The sequence below is a fragment of the Abrus precatorius genome, unplaced genomic scaffold, assembly GCF_003935025.1.
Source record: "Abrus precatorius isolate BTA unplaced genomic scaffold, Abrus_2018 Scaffold8, whole genome shotgun sequence".
NCBI lineage: Eukaryota > Viridiplantae > Streptophyta > Magnoliopsida > Fabales > Fabaceae > Abrus > Abrus precatorius.
This window is the reverse complement of record NW_020874428.1, coordinates 4,271,716-4,293,777: the sequence shown is the minus strand read 5'-3', so window position 1 is coordinate 4,293,777 and position 22,062 is coordinate 4,271,716. Positions and strand designations below refer to the sequence as shown.

Sequence of the window (22,062 nt, the reverse complement as noted above, 5' to 3'; positions counted from 1 at the left end):
ATAGAATCTTTATTTTAAAACTTTGAGTTATTAAGCTAAATTTATGTGATGTTAAATTTAATATAACTTGTCAATTTTTATTTTATTTTTTAATTGAATTACAAAATTATTTACTCTTCTTGTTTTTACATTTGAGTGATTTGCACACTTTTCAATAGATAAAATGATTAATTTACTCAATATATTTTAGTGTTTAATTAATTTTAAATAGGATTTAAATAATTATGATTTTAAAAAGAATATAAATAACCCTAATAGATAACAATATTGTGAATATCATCTATAAAAAAACTGTATTTAAAAAAAAAAACAATCTTTTGATATAATTTAATACTTCTAATGAGAAATTATTATTTTATTATTAAAACTTTTCAGTATCTTCAATCTAAAAATAATAATAAAATCATTCAGATCTGTTGAAGAAATTGATAAACAACTTGAAGTCTTCACCACTTCAACTTTGCATAACAGTTCACTTCAATTTTTGAAATTAATTAGAAAAAAAAAGGAATTACCATAGTAAAATGAGGATAACAACAAATTAGTAATAGAATAAAAGAAAAGGTGAGAATCTCTATCGTTAAGACAAAAAAAAAATGTTTATAAAAATATTGAATATAATTATATGTGTAAATTATAAAAAATTACAGCAATTATTAAAATTTAAAGTTAAAATTTTATAACAATGATTAAGTTATGAATTAAAATTTAATTTTAAAGTGACCACAAAATTCTATAAAAAATTATTTTTAAATTTAAATTAATAATAAACAAGAATTATTAAAACTATATATTTTTATATCTTAAGTGACTATAAATACTTTAAATAATCTCACACAAACGTCTAAACAAATGTAAAATTTGAGATACTTGTTGATTTAGTGAAAACTTTAAAGATGTCATATATATACTTTATAGGTAATTTTATATAAATGTGATATGTCTTGATGTAGTAAAATAAAATAAAGTATATCACTCTATTTTTGTGCATAAGTCACCTAAGAAAATAGAATATGAATTGTCTAAAAATAATATGAATTATGAATAAAGTTAAAGTGACCCACAAATATTAGTTTTATGCATAAATTACATTACTCTTGTACAATTTATGTGCAAAATTTAAATTGTGTTATCTTTATATTTTTCATAAAATGTCTTATTTTTGTGTGATTTTATTCTTAGTCCTTCTTTACATTAAAAAAAAAAAAAACCTTAAAATTTGTGTTTTGTAATACATACTTTAATGATTAAATTTTTCTATCACAATTGTAATACTTTAAAGTGAAATAAAAAAGATAATTAAAGTTTTCTTTTTTATAAAAATTTATTTAAAAATAACAACATTTGAATGACTTAATCAATAGAATTTAAGAATTTTTTTTTTGTTATTCAAAGGGGTTTTTAAATTTAAATTACTATAACATTTTAATTCATTTGATAAACTTAAAGTTTTGTCTAGTGTTTTATTAGTAATTAAAATTTTATCAAAGTGCTTTAAGCTTTTTTATTAGTGATTAAGATTTGTATGAAAGTTTATATTTTACAATAGTATATATATTTTATCATTTAATTAATCTTTTACAAAATTCTGTTAATTAAAAAATTGTAAATGAACTTTGTTATATTTACTTACAAATATTTTTAATAATTCTTTGGAACTTTATAAATAATATTTAAATAAAATAGTGTAAATATTTATTAGCTTTAAAATATTTAATATTTATTTTAATAATTATAAGAATTAATAAACATGAAAATAAATAAAAAAAAACTTAATTTTTTTTATACAAATCTACATAAAATCCATTTTTCAGATTCTTATGACAATAAAATTTAATGTTATATTAAATATTTATCAGAGAAGTTCAATCATAACGAATAATGAAAAAAGATTAACAAAAATAAATGAATGAGATATTTGAAATAAATAATTTTTTTTTTATAAAATAGCTAAAATTCTTGATACCTTAATATTTATAGTTCAAGCACTTTTCTAATTTTATAGAGAAATTTTTTAATTTACTCTATATTGAAAAAACTTTAGCGTGTTTTATTCTTAAATATGAGGATACATTTTATGATTTTTTTAAAATATATGATTTTACTATTATTATTCTTTTTTTAAAATTATTAAATTTTAAATTTAATCACTTTTAACTTTTTTGTATTATGTTGGAGTAAGTTTTCGTTCTACAATGAAATATTTTTGTTATCAAATGGTTTCTTTACTTATTTTATTTTAATAATTTTGTACTCTTTTAATGCTTAGAAATCTCACAAGTTTATGAAATTTTGTAATGTATAGAAAAAAAAATTTCTTGATATATAAAAGGATTAAACGAAATCCATAAAAAATCATCATGTAAACAAATGTTTTGTGATTAATTTATTTTAAAAAATAAAAAAAATTAGATGAAAATAGTTGCCTTTTGTATTTAAATATTAATATAGAAACATATATATATATATATATATATATATATATATATATCTTAAATCTTAAATACTTATATTTTAAATTAATTTCCTTTAATTTTTTAAAATTATTATTCTTGTAACTTTAAACTAGTTAAAAAAATTTATTATATTTAAAAATATTCATTTAAAATACAAAACATTTGCCGTTTAAATTATAATTTTGTAAACTAATTTGTAGTTTGGATATGTGTAAATAAAAAAAAAATTTCAATGGTAGGACTTAGTTGTATACTTTTAAGTATTTAAAAAATAAAATAAATAATATTATAAAATAAAAATAATGAAATAAAAATTTCAACTTATACAAATTTTTTTTTAATATTATCTTCTATTTTATTATTTTTAATAAACGAAACTTAAAAGCTCAAAAACAAAATAGAAACTAGATTAAAGTCTAACAACCCAAACACCTAAAGAATTTATTCTTAAAAAAGGTAACAAAATAGAAAAGCCTTATCAAAATAGAAAAAGGGTAAATCACTTTAGGCCCCAATTTTACCTGACCAGCACTCTGATTAGGAGGACCGGAGTACTAGATAAAACATAAATAAAAAATAAAATAAAATGTGTGGGGATAAAAGAGAAATAAAAAATAAAAGAACGACAAGAGTGTATTAGATCTCAAATCCTTGCTACTGGAAGCATAGCCATCAGAAATCCAATTTGCTGCAATTAACATTACCCCTTTCTATTTTGTTACCTTTTTCTTCAGATCAGATCAGATCCACAACGTTTCGTTCATAGATCCACCATGGATTTCATGAAAGTCTTCGATCAAACCGTTCGAGAAATGTGAGCCTTTTAATCCTTCATTGTTTTGCATTGCAATTTTCACTTTTCCTTCAAAATCAAAATCTATTTCAATCTCCTATTCGAATATTAAATCATCTTGTTCTTATGATTGCGATTGCTTTTGCGAAAACAGAAAGAGAGAGGTGAATCTGAAAGTGCTCAAGGTTCCCGAAATCGAACAGAAGGTAACACTCTGCTTGTTGCCAATTTGCTCTAATTGCATAGATTTCGTCGAAAATCTTACAATTTCCCCTTTAATTTTTTTAGTTTCTAAGAAATTATGGTATTTCGATTTGAGTATCCATTGTTAGAGTAAGCGAATCACATTTAATATTAATGTATTTTTCCTATAAGGATTTCTGCGTTTCTCTAACATTGATTTGAATGGAGCGCCTATGAGGATTGATTGCGACACAGTACTTTCCTACCTATCTATTATCACGCAATTTTCGAATAAATTTTGTTGATGCCACATGATGTTGGATAACTGCCTGATTTCATATATTCACAAAATGTAAAGGGCACTGGGATTGAGCTAGTAGTCAGGAGCTTGGGTAGTTTGCATGAGGTTATAAGTATAAACATTGTGGCTACTGTTGTACCCAAAAAAAATACTCTCAAACTTTAAGTTTAAACTTTAAGGAAGCATTTGTTGTTTTGATTTTCTATTTCTCATTTTGATTTTTCAAATTTAATAAACATGCTTGGAAACAAAAGATCAATAATTATTTAGAAACAGACTGATAAAACTCACTTTCAAAAGCTTACATAAGACATCTTAACCTGCCCATCACATTTAGGATTAGACATCTTCAAGTTGCTCAATATTAAAACTTTTGGAAAACCAAAACACAAAGCTAGTCATTGTAGGTGGATAACTAGGGATGACAATAGGTAAAGTACCCGATGGACACGGGCAAAATTTATCTACAATGGATAGAGTATTTACTCCTATATGAGTATGGATATAGGTAAATACTCGTAAATTTTAATAGAGATGGGTGTAAGTATGAGTATCTAAGTACCCATCTCGTTTTTATATATATATATATATATATATATATATATATATATATATATATATATGCTTGAATTTTGTTCTACAATTATGTATTAAATTTTTATATTATTATATTATTTATATGAAGTTATATAAGATTAATATAAAAATATATTTACTATTTTATATAGTTTAATTAGGCTAATATAATTTAGTTATTATATAGTTGATATGAGATTGACTTTTTTTAAAAATATTATTTATATATGACACACATATAAAATATTTTTCACACAAATATTTTTGTTAATAAAATCATATTAATATTTAAATCATAAAATGAATGATAAATAATAAACATGTTATAAATATTTTATAAATTTTATAATCACCTACTATTACCGTAAGCATATTATTTATTGATAATATTTAAATTTTTTTTTATATTTTAATTTAAAATAATATTTTTTATGCAACATGTGCATTACAAGCACAACTATAATATATTGAATCTAAATAATATTATTCTTATTATTTATTTACATTCAAAGAAGTTTTTGAAAAGATATAAAATATAAAAAAATATTATTAATTCTTATTTGTTAATTTTTTCTTCAAATAAAAAAGTATAATTTTTTGATATACACATATTTCTTTATTATAAAATTTATTGTGACCATTTATTTTTTTATTCAAATTCTTTCTTTTAAAATTTATATACATTATAAATATTTAATTCATTAAAATAATTTTTTAAAAATTTATATTTTTGACAAAATACTTTTGTATAGTACATGAGTTAAAAATACTACTATTAATATATATTAATTATATTATTATTATTTTAAATAAATCAGTTATTTTTCTTACAATTTCAAATTCAAAAGTTAAAAAAAATTTGTATGTATTCACTTTTCGTTGTTAGTACATAAACTCCTCTGTTCTAACTCTACTCTAATTCTCAATCTCATTAAACCTTAGCAATTATGAAACATTATTCATTATAGTTAGTTGCCACAAGAAGTCATCAAGTTATCCACATGAAAGGCTACTTATTGTGAAGATCTATTTCGTTGTCGCTCTGATGTTAATGATCAATAGAATCTCACACAAGATAGGGTCATTGCCAACAAATAACTTGTGTATTTAGTTTCGCTTATTGTTTCTAAGAATTTTAGTTTAAAAAATTATTGTATTAAAATACATTTATCACTTGTAATTTTTGAATATTTATTTTTTTTATCTATGTTTGTACCTTGTTCGGCAACTACATATTGATTTTTTGTATTATTAGGCTGCTTATGTGAAGTTATATAAACATATTTTTCTTTATAAATATTTTTTTCTCAAACAAGTGCAGGTAATGGGTATAAAATAGGTATGCGGGTACTCAGAGGGTACGGATACTGGGATTAATATTCATACTCATGCAGATATGGGTTTGAGTATGGATATCTTTTTAAAATACGGGTATAGAGATGGGTACTATAGTTCCCTACCTATACCCTACCCATTGCCATCCCTATGGATAGCCAAAGCTTTATAAACTCTGCATAGAATCCCATACTTACAATGTGTTACTTCTGTCATATATCTTGCAATTGGATCTTAACATCCAACCACATGGGCTAACTGTGCACTAGCCCTTTCCTGTCTTCATTTCAAAAATTTCAAATCATATTACAAAGTTGCCTCTGCCTTTCAACTTCCAAAACAAAGGCCAGATGTTACTTGTTTTCTTCTTGTTAAGAACAGAATAATTTAAGCTTTTGGTTGAAGTTGATCATTGACATGGTCTTTATTCTTTAATTTATAAATCAACTTCAGGCCTTCATCAAATATCTAAAGCTTTTGGTAGAGTTGGTCCTTGAAAGTTCTGACCCCAGTTTACAGAAGTTTTGTAGTCTCTTAAGAAGAAAGATGCCTTGATGTATGTTCTTTTCTCTCTATTTTAAGATCTACCCATGACCCTGACTGCATGTATAGATGGTTGTTGGAAATTTGTTAGTTTTGGGCTTACCAGTCACTGATGGAGATGGCAGGTTTCTGACTGTAAAGGGAGGAACTTCGTGTATGACATAACATTCTCAGATAGATATGGAGTGTTGTAAATAATAATCGTTCATCTAATTTGTTGTTAGATTTCAATTTTGAAGTTAACAATCATGTTTGTCTTTTCTATTTTCTACTTAACCATAATGTGGTGATCTATGTGAAGTTACTATGAGATGAATCATATGTTGTGGCGCTCCTCCACAAACATAGACTGCAAATGTATCTTCAAACTTCAAGTATAAATGTACTACTTAATAAAGCGAATTTCATTCACATTTTTTAATACATTTTTCTGTTATTATTATTTTTATTTATATTCATAAATAAAATAACTGCCCCTCTTACATGGTTGAATACTGTCCCCTACTTGATTGAAAAATGAAAACTGTTCCTCATATCTCCTGTCTCTTTCTGTTTTTTTTTATTTTTAATGTTAAAATTAAAATATTTTAAATACTTTGTTTTCATTATTATAACAATATTAATTTTTTATAACTATATGATTGAAAAATTAAAAATGCAGCATGTTGGTTCCTGTCAATCTAATCCACTGATATTATTTTATTAAGTGTTTTACCATTTTTCATAATTTAGGTATTGGATGCAACTGATAATGAACCTTGGGGTCCTCATGGTACTGCACTGGCAGAGATTGCACAGGCCACCAAAAAATTGTAACAGACATCCATCTCTTTTATGATTGCATTGCTTTTTTGCTTTTTTTTTTTTTTTTTTTTTCTGTTTTCATATTTTGAGAAATTTTCTGATATTTCTTTCAAGTAAATTGATTTTTTATGCCGTACTTTCAGCACTGAATGTCAGATGGTCATGAATGTCCTTTGGACAAGACTGGGTGAAACTGGAAAAGATTGGCGTTATGTATACAAGGTAACACTTTCCAAATAACCATGTACTTCCAAATAAGGCTTTTTGGCATTTTCTATGTTGATACATACAACATGCTTTTCTTTTAGTAACTTCAATTAATTTTATGTCAGGCATTAGCTGTTATAGAGTATTTGGTTGGACATGGATCTGAACGAGCGGTTGATGACATTATAGAACATACTTTTCAGATCTCAGTAAGAGCCATTCCCTTGTATTGAACTTTTTTTTTCTTGCAATTAACAACAGTGCTGGCAAGCAGAATAAAAGATCATTTTCTTACATAATCATTGTTTACTTTTGATTGTTAAAGGCACTTTCTAGCTTTGAATATGTTGAGCCTAGTGGGAAGGATGTCGGACTCAATGTCCGGAAGAAGGCAGAAAATATTGTGTCCCTTTTGAATGATAGAGATAAGATACATGAAGCCAGAAATAAAGCTGCTGCCAACCGTGACAAGTAGGTCAAATTTATCAAAATTTTCATCCCTGAATTATGAGGTTGACAAAGCTACTATTGATTGTGAAGTCAAAAAATAATTTTCTTGTTTTGGTTTGGGTGCTTAATCTAGGTATGTTGGAGTTTCTTCTAGTGGAATCACATACAAGTCTGGTTCATCCTCATATGGCAGCTATCAGAGTAGTGGTAAATATGGAGGCTTTGGTTCTAGAGATGGTGACAGGTTTAGTGATAGCTATAGAGACAAGGGGTCCTATGAAGAACAAAAGGATGAAAATGATTACCCTGGAAAATCACGCCATGCCATTGCAAGTGATGATCAAGAGAACTCTTTCAAGAAGGGTTCTGCACGTTCTGTCAGGTAGGGCATGTCTGACTGCTATTATGGTCTACAAATAATGGTAAATGTATTTTATGATTGTTCCATACTATAATTGGAGTATATTGATGTGAGCTTAGGTATGTTTGACGTTGGAGCAACTAGTGACTAGTCTAGAACTTGGTGTATACATTTAGTTATTAATGCCAGATGGCATTGCACCCTATGTTGGAAGCAACATGGCTATACTAAAATAAAATGATAAGTATACAAAAAGTAGACTGAAAAATTTACAGAATATAATGATAAAATATAATAACATATATCGAGAATAATAAAGTGTAAAAGTATTGTAAGAAATAAAAATCACCACAAGTATATGTGTATCACAACTTACATACTTGAAGGATAATATCATAAGCACCATAGCATAAGTTCTGAGAGGGAAAATCAGAGAGGAATGAATAGGGAGTGACACAAAACTGAGGAATAGAAATTTTTTACTAAATAATGATTCATTCATAATAAGCATACAGGCATGCAATCTCTTGTCTGCACATTGCAATTTAACTTGGGATATATCCCATGAATATTTTTATGTATCCATAAATTGTTTTAATTTTTATCTTCCCTTTACCTTGGAGTTTGCAAAATGAAACCTCAGACTTCGTTACTTTTACTTGTTCTTCATAAAAGCATAATATTAATTGAAAATGAATGATAATGCGAAAAGCACCTCTTTAAATGTGGATGACATAAGGCCTGCACTCTTTGTAATTTGCCCCTCTTTGCTTTCTAGAAGGTTTATACTTTTATATATTTGTTAACATCAGAAGTTGTTTTATCTTATGGATCTATTAAATATTAGAGAAGTGTACATAAATAAAAGGAAGTTAAATATTTTGTGCTGAGTTAAAAACATGTCCATTGTAGGACACATGTCCAGGCTCAAGCCTTTGATCTGGACTTATCCTTGCCTAGTTCAGCAAGCTTGTTTTGACTTTTGACAATACTTTTAAGTGGGAAACTTGGTTAATGTTTTAGATGCTCATCACAATTTTGACCTTTGCACTGGATTTGGATGCATTTTGTCTGTTTATACTGCAATGACTATATTGCCCTTATTCTTATGCAAGAATGTCTATCTTGCAGCAAAAGTCAGGAGAATATGTCACCTAGAGTATCAAAATCATCAACTAATGCAAAAGTCTATGATAATTATGGTTCAGTTTCTTCTCAAAGTTCAAGTGTACCTGCAAACAATACTGAGGATGACATGGATGATTTTGATCCAAGAGGAACTTCTACTAGTAAGTATTAGTCTCCAACAGTGCAGTTGTTGATTCCATTGATCTATTAATTTATGTGGAGTATAAATTACCATGATGCTCATTTTGTTATGTGTGTGATGCACCTGCTACTCGTACTTACAAGCACAAGCCTTCCAAATTCCACATACTGGTGGTAGAATCAATTATCTGTAGACTTTGCTTTTCTGATTTTTCAGTGTGAAGCTGACTACAAACTATACCTAAACCCCTTTCTAGCCCTTCTTTGAGCATGACCTGCTTTGTTTGTAATAGCACATACTGATTCAGTGATTCCATTCATTTAGTAGAAATATTAAAAAGTTGAGAGTAAACTACTATTGTGGTGCACATTTTAATTTATATGTGACACGTATGCAAATTGCACATACAAGCCTTCAAAGTCCTGTATAATGTCTGGTAGAATCAATTATCTCTGTAGACTTGTCACCATTAAGTTGACTGCAAACTAGTTAATGCCCTTTGCTTCCTTTCTTTGATTGTGACCTGCTTTGTTTTTTCTTATACTGACAAACTAAGGCCATTTGGTGCTGAAACAACCAATAAACAAAGGTGTTTTATGCTGTAAGTTTTACACCCCCTCTCCCACCAGGCACTGCCCAAAAAAAAGAAAGAAAAGTTGAATTGAGTATTTGACTAAATATTTGGGGGCAGGATTACTTTTCCTTTTAAATGATATGGAATTGTTTTTTCTTTTCAACAGAGGCTTCAGCCACAAGCTCTAATCAGGTTGATCTCTTTGGACAAGATTTAATTGGTGACCTTATGGATGCTCCAACATCTGTTCCTGTAGAGAAGCCAGCAACTAATAATGTGTCGGAGGTCGATCTCTTTGCAGATGCAACATTTGTATCAGCAGCACCTCATGAGGACAAAGGAGCTAGTTCTCAACCACAGGTTGTATTTCATCATCTCTAATTTTAGTGTTAGTTTGATTTTCTTGTCATGTCTGCTGGCAGCTGCCAATCACTCACTGGTTTAATGGAATAAATCTCTACTATTAATTAGGTCCTAAGCTCAATACCTACCTCACCCATGATCATTGGTGCCCCCAAAAATGAGAATGTTGCTCAAATATGATCAATTGACTTCACTGTACTTCGTTAAATTAAATATATTGGTCTATTCTCTATGTTGAATTATGATATTTCATTTTCAAAATTATGTTTTGGAGATTATAGTTACGGTAAACTGTAGAAATTTGCGTGCTTTTATGGATAGGGAGGGGAATCAAGATGAAGGGCAAGGTGCACCATTTACAACTATTAGTGATGTAAAAAGTTTTCATATTGTTCTAAGTGTATTAATTGCATGTGAAAAAAAAATTGTTCATCCTAAAATTTTTTAATTGTGATTCTGAATTAATCATGGGAGACATTCGAGAGAAGAATGGATTTGCCGGTTTACCCTCTTTCCCCACATTTTTCTGTCACACTGCTAAAATTCCATTCCTTTTTGTTTCTTATTGATTGTGCTTGAAGGCTGAGGTGGATCTATTTTCTTCGCAACCAGCCATTCCTTCTGTTACACCAACAGTTGACTTGTTTTCTATTCCTGAACGAGTAGAGCAGCCAGACATCAAGTCAGAGAACTCTGGTCCTATGAATAACAGCACATTTGATCCCTTTGCTGCTGTTCCTCTTAATAATTTTGATGGATCTGATATTTTTGGTGACTTTACATCTCAATCCGATTCTGTATCTTCACAGCCTTCCAATAATGTTGTCAGTGATAGCAAGCATGATAATATAAATGGTCAATCCTTAGCAGACTCTAAAGTTTCACCTAAAAAGGATACTTTCCAGGTGAAGTCTGGCATCTGGGCTGATTCACTAAGCCGTGGACTGATTGATCTCAATATAACTGCTCGTAAGTGTATTTGCCTGGATACTTTGTCAGCTTTCCACTGCATAATACATTTGTGATATGTTTCAATTTTGTTCCCTATATCTGCATTACTGCATATTAAATAATCTGTAGTTTTATGATCCTTTTCCTTTAAGAGTACAGTCGAGCACAATTTATTCATCAGGGTTTTAGCCTTCTGGGACAGGATATTGTGCCTCTCACTGTGGTTAATCCATTGCATTCTTGTATATGATATCTTAAAGATGCCCAAGTCCCTGGCTTAAAGATGTGTACATGAATTTGGTTGGATGATCCCAGTAAACCACTTGTTTGTTCATCCATTTCCCCCTTGCTCCCTATGCATGACCACTATCATGAATCAATGAGCTAAACGATGCGCTCAAATAAATGTACTCCAGAGAGCAATTTGTTCTGTTTATTTGCCTATTAAGTAAAATTGTGCTTAAAACCGTACGAGCACATTTTTCATTTTCCCCCTAATTTGCCAATTATTTGAGTAGCTTCTGTAATTTTCTTGTATTGTTTTGCAGCCAAGAAAGTATCCCTTGCAGATGTTGGGATTGTGGGCGGATTGAGCGATGGATCAGATGAAAGGGAGAAAGGCCCTCCACCTTCATTTTTCATGGGGAGAGCTATGGGTTCAGGATCTGGTCTTGGTATGTCAAACCAACAATATCAATTCACTCCTTCACAGCCAGCAGCTGGAGACGACATATTCTCAAACCTTAGCAGCCAACAATATCAATTTGGTGGGTTCCAAAAGTAACATTCTCAAATTTTACACTCATCCTGTCACATTTTCCTTCATTCTTTGTGTGTAGGCGTTACCGAGCTTGTCACCTTTTGGCATGGTTTTGTACTTGTGATTATATTATGTTAAATTTTAAGTTACTGTTGCGTCTAAAACGCTGTTTACATCTTGATTGATTGCAATTTCCCGCAGACTGTAGTGAAATATATGGTGGCACTACTTATGGGTTGTAAAATATCCGCGTCAACAATAAGGTTGCTGTTGACATGTTAGCCATCGCTTAGAGATAAACATATGAAAGCTTATTTCCCCTTGTTTGTTCGGTCGGGCCAAACTTCAACATTTAACCTCTCTTGCTTGCTTTTTTTTATTCTTTTTTGGTGTCAGAACCTTCCTTGCTTGCTTAATCTGGTGTTTATGCCAATTATTTAATTTAAAGGGGCGTGGAGCCACTACTAAAGCGGAGGCTATCATCTAAATAATCTTTAGTCATCTCATTTAATTCGCAAGTTTAACAGAAACTGTTAAATAAATCCTTGAGCATAGTGGACAAGCGGGGCTGCCGCGCAGAAATCATTTGGGAAAATTCGAAGTTGAAATCTTAAGATATGTTTGATTTCAAGTTTTAAAATAGAAAACAAACATATCCTTAGTTGCTGCATCTTTGCAAGCAAATGAATCTAATTGTTGGTTTTTTTTTTTTTTTTTCTCTGAAACGAAGTCTAATAAATCTAATTTGAAGTTAAAATGCGCATTGAGAGCATTGTCTTCATAACTGAGTATTTCACTCAAATTAATCAAATTCAAAATAGCCATTGGATCGTAGGGTCTCAAACTTGAAGTTGAATCTCCAAGAGGTTACTGGTTTATGATTTGGTTTTATTTGCCCGAACTCGAATCACCGAGTCGATGACATTCAATTTCTATTTTAGTAAGCTGGTCATCTATATGTTGGTTCTCAAATTTCTATTTTAATAGGCTGGTCATCTATTTGTTAGTTCTCAGACATAGTCTCGGACCCAGCTTGATTCACGTTACAATGCATGCGTGTGTATTGATTGGTCAAGGATTTTGCCGCAATCATTATTTTCATAATCGTGGATTTTACATTTTCATTGGTTCAGTCATTCCACATATTGATTACGTTATTGTAACTATTTGCCTCGATTATCCTTCCAAAGGTGAGATTGATAGGAAATGTAGCACAGAAAAAATAACGGCGAAAACAGCAAGATGAAGATTTATTCGGTGAGGGAAGAAAAGTTTTGGTTAAATTCTAATTTATTCGATAATGAAAGCCTAAATTTTCTTCTCTTCTTTTTTTTTTATCCCCTAGTTCACATCAAGAGGTTCAGTTAAAAAAATTGAATTTAAATTTCACATGAAGTTTTTAAATATAAATTTTAAGAGACAAATATCAAGAGCATGTTTAATTTTTTTTTAAATGTTTAAAAATATAATATAATACAAATTTATATTATATTTTATTTTTAAAAATTATTTATATTATATTTTATTTTTAAAAATATAAAATTATTTTTAAAATAAAAGTAAAATTTGCTCCAAATATCCAAATGTTTATAAGCATCCATGCCTACAAAAATAGCAACTTTAATACTTGTGCCCTTAATGTTTGGAACCTATTTCTCAAAACTCATTATTGTATTTTAATTAACTTGGATAAAATCAATCAATGTTTTTGTTTGACAGCATCAATTAAAAGTACCAAATATAATTTAATTAAAATATATTTAAAGATAATACAATTTCTAATATAAAACATTATAAACAAAATTTAACTTAAATGCAAAATTCTTTAAAATATTTTAAATTATAATTATAAAATATAATAATTATATTGTACAAGCAACATTGATAATAGAGTATATTACTCCAACTTCTTCTTATTTTGCGCTACTTACAACATCTCTTTAAAATCCTACATACCCCTTATGTTTTAAAAATGTTACACTTTTAGTCCAACTTTTATCCACTTAAAAGAACCATTAGTTAATAATCAAACTGTTATCTTTTGTATTAAAGTGACTAAAATACCTTTTATTATCCCAATTTATCTAATTTTAAATCCTACACAGAACCCTAATTTTGTTCAAAATATCCCTTACGATGCTTTCATAATTAATTTTTTTAAATGTACGTTTTAAAAACCTCAAAATACCCTTTTTTCATCTACTAAACTAAGAAAACATGTTTTGTTCGATCCTATTACAGTTAGTTGGTAATTAATGTTTAAGAAATAGCCCCCATGACAACAATTAGTTTAAATAATTATTGTAACATTTTTAAAATGTTGTCCAAGTATTTAATAATTAAGATATAAAATCATTTTTTTACTTATTTCCTGTGTTACTGTAATTCTTTTTAAAGAATTTCATTGTCTTAGTAAGTTATAATTCTAATTTTTTAATCATAACACATTTGAGTGTTGAGCATTTACAAAATAAAGGGGGGGGGGGGTTGTTAAAGCACAAAAAATTTGTGCAACGAATTAAAATTTAACTTAAAGGATTTTGTGCATCATTCACTAATGAATTCTATCAAGTGCAACATCAAAATTGGACTAAAGTGTAACATTTTAAAAACATAGGGAGTTTTTGTACAGCATTTAAAAATAGAGGAGAGTTTTACAAAAAGCGTAAATAAAGAGGTTGAACTAACTTACTCTTGATATTATAGTACGCATTCTTGCACACATACATTTACTTAAAAATCGATTTGATGGGTGAAAACTTTACTCATTGTGTGTAATTTTCATATTTGAGTTCAGTTGTCATTTCTAATAAGAGCTTGTGAACGCTTCAATGTTGCATATATTTAGAATATAGATTCCATAAATAAAATAAAAATATATTTTGTGAGGGGGAAAGGAGTCAGGTTAGAGTGATAAGTACTGAAATAAAATTCTCAATATTTGAGTTGAAAAAGTTTATTCAGTTTAGTTGATTAAAACTTGATATATTTTTTTTCTTTAATTTTCCCCCTCTTTTCCAGCAGATATAACCATGGAAAAAAGAACCCCAAGTATTGAACAACACCCATCTCACTACCTCATTCCAAGTATCAGAGGCAGTAAGCCAGTAACTATTGGCTCAGAAAAATAATTTATTGCAGAAGTTTGGTTGCCAGAGAAGTAAAGCATTTCCTTACTACATATCCAAGATTCTACCTCGTAACATGGCCTCGGCTTTTCTCACCTGCTTCACTGGTCCCATGATGAAGACCTGCATAACAGTGTTTTCATGTGCAAATTATGTTCAAAATTGAACGAAGAAAGGTGGTTGGAATAGCATATTAAAAGAAAAGATAATAGAATGACCCTTGCAGATGAACTTTTTCAGATTAACCAAAGCCCTGTTTGGATGAGTTCGTGAATAAGTTCTTATAAGAGAACAAAAACAACATAAAAAATAAATAAAATATCTCTCATAAATTAAAATTAACTTATACTTCACTATTTTTTACAAGCTGTTATCATTTAACTTCTTTAAAATATAAAGAGATGAGTTATTTTTAATTTATGAGAGAAGCTTCGCTCATTTTTTATATTTTTTTTTCCTTCTCTTACAAGGACTTATCCATAAATTCACTCAAACGAGACCTAAGTCTAAAATGATCTGGAGATCATAGGGATTCTCAATCAAATCCATTGTAACAAGATCAGTTGCAAGTCTAAGACGCAATATTGACAGTAATAGGTGTGTACAATAATAAAAATTGAAATAGACCACCTTCTGCAAGTCCTCAGAGTACTGGTACGGAATAACTAGAGGGAAAAATAGTATATAGATGTAGTAATTAATCAATACCAAACCACAAATTAAAAAATAAAAAATCAAGCACAGGGCACATGGTGCTGATATACCAACCTTGTCAGGTGGGCCCTTGGCACCTCCAATGAGAATTTCCGCACTGAACCAACAAATGCATTTGAAAATTAAAACAGACAACGGATCAAATTATTTACTAATATACCAAAAAAGGTATGCATTTACTAAACCAGGGGAATGGAAAGGAACAAATTATTACTTGCAAGAATCCTTAATTGACAAAATTGTCGCCCCTTTTTTCCCAATAACACGTCCCATCTTTCCTGGTGGAACATCAAGAACTGAAAGAATTTCTTCCTCAGGACCATTTCCATCAACTTTAAGCTTATCTACAGGAAAGCATATTCTTCAAACAATCAATTGCATGAATCAATCAAACAAGCATTCCTAGAATAAATGTTATCATTACAGTAGATTTACACAGAAAGCTAAAATTGAAATACTTCATTGTCAATTGTAATATAGGCTAATGAACAAAATGGACCAAAGTTTCACTGAATAATATAATTTACATATGAACCTGCAAGAGGAGTAACAACACTAAAAAAGGTAAGAACCCCCCAATCCCACCAGGAAGTTTCAGTTCATGTCTCATGTCAAATTTCTCTCTTTATGAGTTTACTTAGAAGCTGCATATATTCACTCTTTTATGATAATCTGCAAATTATGTCATTACCTTTAAGTTAAACATCATGACTGACATCATACATCATACTGTTTAAATTTTAAATTAAACACCGTGGTGGAAAGTAAAGGAAATTTAAAGGCAAATGGCAACATAGTGTATCCATCTAGTTTCATAATTTCATGATATATAAATAAGGAAATGTATTTTTTGAGCTCTCATTCAGATTTTATAGACCTGGAATTGGAGGTAGAGATGGCCAATCTGCATAATCATTGCTGTTCACACAGAAACATCGGCAATACAAGGCACCACGAACTGCAAGATACCATAAAGACTGCTCATTTAATTTCTCCATCATTTGGTGATAGATGAAGAGAAGAAAACGAACATCATCAGCAGCGGCACGGACCATCTGTTCAGATAAAGGTCTGTATGTCCAAAACATGGGGTCCTGACAAAAAAATTAGAAATAACATCACAATATGACAGATTATTTGGATTTTGTGTAGATCATATAAACAATTCCTATTTCTACTTTGATCGCCCATGAAACTATTTTCATTGACCATGACCTGAACATACAAATCAATATCTACAAGTGGATAAATAAAATTCACAAATTATGAAGCATAATAAATGAAAATGACATCATATCCAGATTAATGGTGTTTTGTTAACTCTTTCCTTTAGAATTTTTTTTAGTAACATGGTCTGTACTTTGTATTGTTTGTTTGTTTGGTGCTAATCAAACCTTGGACATTACATCAAATAATAAAATCAAACATGCATGCTGGCCAACAATTTTAACTTTTGAATATGAAACAAAAATATATTATTTTTTTCAACCAAGTAAGATTATTCTAAAACCAACCTGTCGAAGGAGGACACGAACTTCTTCCTTCTCAAGATATGATATGCCTACATGCAAATCCTCAAAGTGAATGTGGAGGGATGAACCAAATGACTTAAAACTTAAAAGAACTTATTAGTAACTATTAATCATCTGTATCTAGAATAACGTGGTCAATAACATAAAGAACCTCGACCAACCAAAAACATTTTAATGGATACGACGACGCACAGTACCACAATAACGTGTATCTGCAAGGAGACCAACAAACGAAATGTAGTCATCTGGAAGTCTCTTTCGTCCTTCTTGCTCCTCTATAAGTGAATAAGCAATCTGAACCAAACAACAAACATGATTAATGACTCAACAGAACACAAGGATGAAGACATACAACCGCATTATGCAAGTGTAGGAATACTATGGAAAAATTAATAATATTAACAAAGGAAAATAAAGTTAAGAAAATAGCTAAGGGAACTTAAACTTAATCGCATTAAAATTTTCACCTCTTTCCAACCTTAGACATTACTTCAATTCAAATGGACCACTAATGATAGGGACAAGCAAAGAAGCCCCACTTCAAGAATAACTCTTCTAAGAGGGAAACCCTGTTAATGTTTAGGTCATGCACAAATCATTCCTCAAAAGTTACCAGTGGTATAGTTGTATGTCTATGGGTATATGTTTTTTCCACACTAACCTTTTGTCAACAAAACCAAAATTAAATCATAACCCGCATGCTACACATACTACATTTCAGTGACACAATGCATCTAAGACATTATTCCTGAACCTTGTAAAACTTCACCACAGAATCATTGTATAAGCAAGAGACAGTTACTAATAGAAAGAGTAGGAACAAGATGACTCCAATAAAAACTGGATTCAAATAGGCCAGCAACAGTGTGAGAGCTTCTGTGGATTGTTTGCAACATTCTAGACTCCAGAGATTCAACAAATGCTATAAATTGTCTTGCGTAAAATTAGTCAAAGGAGATATTTATGTGCTCCAAGAATAGCTCCAGAAGTGATCCCACCTGTTTTTAGTTGTCCAACTACCTTTATTACAAGTAACGAGCACAGGAACTCCTACTGCTTCCGGATTATAATAATATAAATAATCTACAGCACACATTATGGTAAGCTGCTTGAACACCAACTTTGCCACTACCCTGCTCATGTACATAATTTGTTTGATAGTCTGCTCAAGATTATAATCAACAACTAAATTTGAAGCATCCTAATCATAACTGTATGCAGACCCATTTATCGTCTGCAGCAGATGTACTGTTGTTTGCTGTCTGAGTTTGTCCTTGAGGCTTAGGTGTGGGAAGGAATAGAATGACACTGATACAGTTGTAAATGTATTCCTAGCAGGCGAAAGTAGACAAAGCACCAACAGTGTTCAATGTTTTACCAATGTTAAGATAGAGGAAAGAGGGTGAACCATAGTTGAGCAGTGATGTTGGAGTGGCATGCATGGAGATTGGCTAGAGAGGAGCTCCCACACACTGAAAACTGGCAATTCCTGGCTGGGTATTGGCCAGAAATGGGGAGACAGGTCAATCTGAGTTGATGGCTAGTAAAGGTGGTGTTTGACATACTGGCATGAGGCCAAAAGGCCACCATAGATGGGTCTCACATGGAAGGGAGTTTCCTGGAACACTTGTGAGGATTAATTGACTGGCATCCTCAAGCTCTAGTGGTAGGGTCAATTCATTAATTGAAGATTATGAAACACAGCAGAGAAGAAAACCAAGCACATACACTAACGCCAGCTGGAAAGATGTGTGGCATCCAAGGATAGGAAGAAAAAGTAGGGTTCCTAGGTAACCCGCAAAAAGCACTAAAGGTGGACCTTTTACCGAGGTAAACTCTAACTTTGACTAAAAAACAGCACCAAAACACTTAAGTTTTTTCTAACCAGAAATACATGCAAATCGTGAAAGTGGAAGTGATTTATTATGTCCACTTAACAAGACCTGTAAGAATGAGAAAGAAGAATAGTGAAGGCTGCCTAGTAATATGAAAGCTCACCTGGGTATCCACCACATTGTTCAACTTGATGCCAAACTGGAAGTACAATGCCTAGAAAACAACAAGAAGTAAATAAGGGCTTTAAATGGTAGGTCAAATTGGGAAATGACAAGATTACAAGTCAAGCCTCTCAAACATTTTATTATTTTTCTCTCATTATTTGTTCCCTAAACTTCAACATTTACAAAAGAGGAAGGGTCAGGGGAGGAAGCAATCAAATAAATCAGAGACCTCACTATCCCGTTTGCAATCATGAATCACTTTTGTGATGTAATTAGACTCGAGTGCAGGCTTACAGGCTTTGATAAGCTCCTCTCCCCCTTCAATTGCATCAACCAGGTATACAGCATCACGAAATGCAAGCTGCAGAAACATGAAACTTAACTGAAATCCTTTGCCAATTGCAAAGATCAAACATAATAACAACAACAACACTTAACAAAAAACAATGCAATTCAAACAAACAACACAGTCCGTAGCCCCCCACAATCACGATAGGAAATTAAATAATAACACAACAGAGCAATAATATATTGCTGCTATTAACACATAAGTTATTTCTATTTATGCAAACACTAATTAATAATCACAGAAAATTCACCAAAATAAACCAATTAATAAATAAATAATAACACAACAGAGTAGAGGTAGGTGACCTGCATTACGCAGAGAGTGCCATGGCGACACAAGTCAACACCCTCGCAGTCAAAACCAATAACAAGCTGCGATTGCGGCGAGGGTTCCAAAAATTCAACGGGAAGTTGAGACGCGACGGTCACGATGTGAATCGGAACGCGCGATTCATCGTCATCCACGCGCTTCTCACCTGATAATAGCAAATCGAATTCGTCAATTTCCACCGCAACTGATAAAACAAGTACAATTCAAACAACAATGTTAACGCGTGTATGATTCAACTTATTTTGAAGGTACAATTGTTAAATAGCTTTTCAAAAATAATCGATTCTTCTTCTTCATCCAAACATGCTGAAAAACAAAAACTAAACCGATCAAATTGTCACATAATTGGAAATCCGCGAGTTATCAGATTTTTTATTTTTTGAAACAAAGAGTGGATTGAAGAAAGCTAAAACCCTAAATGAAGCGCGATGTACGAAACGCATGAAGCAGAAAATGGAGAAGGAAAAGGTGAAAAGCGAGTTGCGAAAAGGAGCGTGACCTGAGTGAGAGGTTGAAAGTGAAGGAAGAGGAAGGTGTGTGAAATAAGAGGGAAGAGAAGAAGCCATGTGATTGGAAGTCAATATCCAACCACATCACACACACAGACACTCGTTGCTCTGCACTCCGCTCTGCTCACTCCCTTTTTCTATCGAACAAGGCAAACCAAATGGAATGCTATTAGCTACCTGTTCTCCCGTCGAACGGTCAACACTTTAACGCTGTGTTTGGGCAATAAAAAAAATCAAAGCAAAATTATAAATTTAGTATTTATATTTAACGCGTTTTTTTTTTATCTCTGAAAAAATATTATTTAATGTTTTCGTTAATAAATATTTTTAGATTATCCATTACTGTTTATAAATATATTGACTGTGTTAGATGAATGAAATGAACTCAAACTTAAGAAAAATACTTACACAAACATTAAAATATAAATTTTTAACTGTTAAAATTAATTTGTAAATAAGTATTAATTATATGAATAAATGTGTTTTTAAAAAATTAAAAAAAATTGTTTTTAAAAAATAAGATACAAAATAAAAAAATTATCAAATTTTAATAAACAAAAAATTTATATTTAATATGATTTTATAAATTTTTTAAAAAATATTTGTAAAAAATAATATATAATAAAAATATTAACGTTGGTATTTTATTAGTTTTTTTAAAAAATCATAAAAATAACAAAATAAAATATTAACTTAAATATTTATTATATTTTTAAAATTTTAATATAATAAATATATTTTTCCCTAAAAGTGTTTTATTTTAAATGTTTAAATTTAATTTTAAGAATTAAAATTAACAAAAATTATAAAATAGAATAAATTTTTTTATTAATAAAGAACAAGTGTGTTATGAAAGAAAGATTGAGTTTTGAATATGTTATCTTTAATACGAAAGAAAGAAATTGCTTTGGAAGGATTAAATTATATATAACTGAAACATTTTTTTTTAACTCATTTTAAAGAAAATAAGTATTATTAATTTTATTGGAAAGCTTTTAAAACACTGACAGTTATTTCCTTAAAATATGATCAGAGTGACGACTTAGATTCATATCGAATCTTGCTTTTATGTAGTGCTCTTCCCACTCCTCACGAAGATGGAGCTTCACTGAATCCCTGACACTGAGAATGAACAACCCGCAACCAACGATCACTCCCCAGCGCTTCTATATATATATATTATCAATTTAACGATTAATTTTATTTTTTATTCGGTGTCTAAATAAATTAAGTAAAAATTGTTCATCTTAAAACGCAATCTTTTAGTCATTCTTTTGCTAACCATTGACCCATTATCAGGATCCAGCAATTAGAGGGAGACACTATCATCCTCATATATTTTGATGGATCCACAATTCTAATTGGTTGCAAATTAAGAGGTTCATTTTGCTGACGAAGTTTTCCCGGGACAACTTTTAGGCCTAATTTTATTTGGTAGAACTGTTCGGCCTAATTGTATTTGGTAGCTGGTACAACATTTTGGCCTGAGTTTATTCATAATGATGGAATAAAATAATTATATAGTCGGTTAAATCTTTTTAAAAATCGTCGTTTCTATTTTAAACTAAGTTAA

General features: G+C 30.0%; 2 protein-coding genes across 5 annotated transcripts; one reads left to right on the top strand and one right to left on the bottom strand.

Moving 5' to 3' along the window:
• The first annotated feature begins 3,052 nt into the window (after positions 1-3,052).
• On the top strand, positions 3,053-12,390 carry LOC113846400 (clathrin interactor EPSIN 1). 2 transcript variants are annotated; one of them, XM_027474602.1, is made up of 12 exons: positions 3,092-3,270; positions 3,404-3,455; positions 6,920-6,999; positions 7,135-7,213; positions 7,324-7,407; positions 7,524-7,669; positions 7,782-7,849; positions 7,883-8,030; positions 9,141-9,298; positions 10,020-10,213; positions 10,804-11,185; positions 11,716-12,244. In XM_027474602.1, the coding sequence occupies exons 1-12, from the start codon at positions 3,230-3,232 to the stop codon at positions 11,949-11,951; spliced, it is 1,668 nt and encodes a 555-aa protein (XP_027330403.1). In that variant the 5' UTR covers positions 3,092-3,229; the 3' UTR covers positions 11,952-12,244. The 2 variants fall into 2 exon arrangements, with proteins under 2 accessions (XP_027330402.1, XP_027330403.1); XM_027474601.1 differs by having other exon boundaries at positions 3,053-3,270; positions 7,782-8,030; positions 10,798-11,185; positions 11,716-12,390.
• Positions 12,391-14,837: 2,447 nt separating this feature from the next.
• Positions 14,838-20,666, bottom strand: LOC113847178 (piRNA biogenesis protein EXD1). Of its 3 annotated transcripts, none has more exons than XM_027476100.1 (10): positions 20,480-20,666; positions 19,956-20,125; positions 19,531-19,662; positions 19,300-19,350; positions 17,499-17,595; positions 17,284-17,330; positions 16,647-16,863; positions 15,984-16,113; positions 15,824-15,866; positions 14,838-15,178 (listed from the first exon to the last, which is right to left on the bottom strand). In XM_027476100.1, exons 1-10 carry the CDS (start codon positions 20,544-20,546, stop codon positions 15,104-15,106), a joined length of 1,029 nt encoding a protein of 342 aa, XP_027331901.1. In that variant the 5' UTR covers positions 20,547-20,666; the 3' UTR covers positions 14,838-15,103. The 3 variants fall into 3 exon arrangements, with proteins under 3 accessions (XP_027331901.1, XP_027331900.1, XP_027331902.1); XM_027476099.1 differs by having other exon boundaries at positions 14,943-15,178; positions 17,484-17,595; positions 20,480-20,656; XM_027476101.1 differs by having other exon boundaries at positions 14,943-15,178; positions 19,956-20,109; positions 20,500-20,656.
• Positions 20,667-22,062: the final 1,396 nt, after the last annotated feature.

What these genes read in the sequence shown, in the direction of transcription:
- LOC113846400 (XM_027474601.1), top strand. Translation starts at nt 3,230, where the DNA reads ATGGATTTCATGAAAGTCTTCGATCAAACCGTTCGAGAAAT. An exon ending in TTCCCGAAATCGAACAGAAG is followed by an intron (nt 3,456 to 6,919) that starts GTAACACTCTGC and finishes TTCATAATTTAG; the next exon opens with GTATTGGATGCAACTGATAA. An exon ending in AACATACTTTTCAGATCTCA is followed by an intron (nt 7,408 to 7,523) that starts GTAAGAGCCATT and finishes TGATTGTTAAAG; the next exon opens with GCACTTTCTAGCTTTGAATA.
- LOC113847178 (XM_027476099.1), bottom strand. Translation starts at nt 20,546, where the DNA reads ATGGCTTCTTCTCTTCCCTCTTATTTCACACACCTTCCTCTTCCTTCA. An exon ending in TCAATTAAGGATTCTTGCAA is followed by an intron (nt 15,867 to 15,983) that starts GTAATAATTTGT and finishes TTGTTGGTTCAG; the next exon opens with TGCGGAAATTCTCATTGGAG. An exon ending in CCAAGGGCCCACCTGACAAG is followed by an intron (nt 15,179 to 15,823) that starts GTTGGTATATCA and finishes ACTGTTATGCAG; the next exon opens with GTCTTCATCATGGGACCAGT.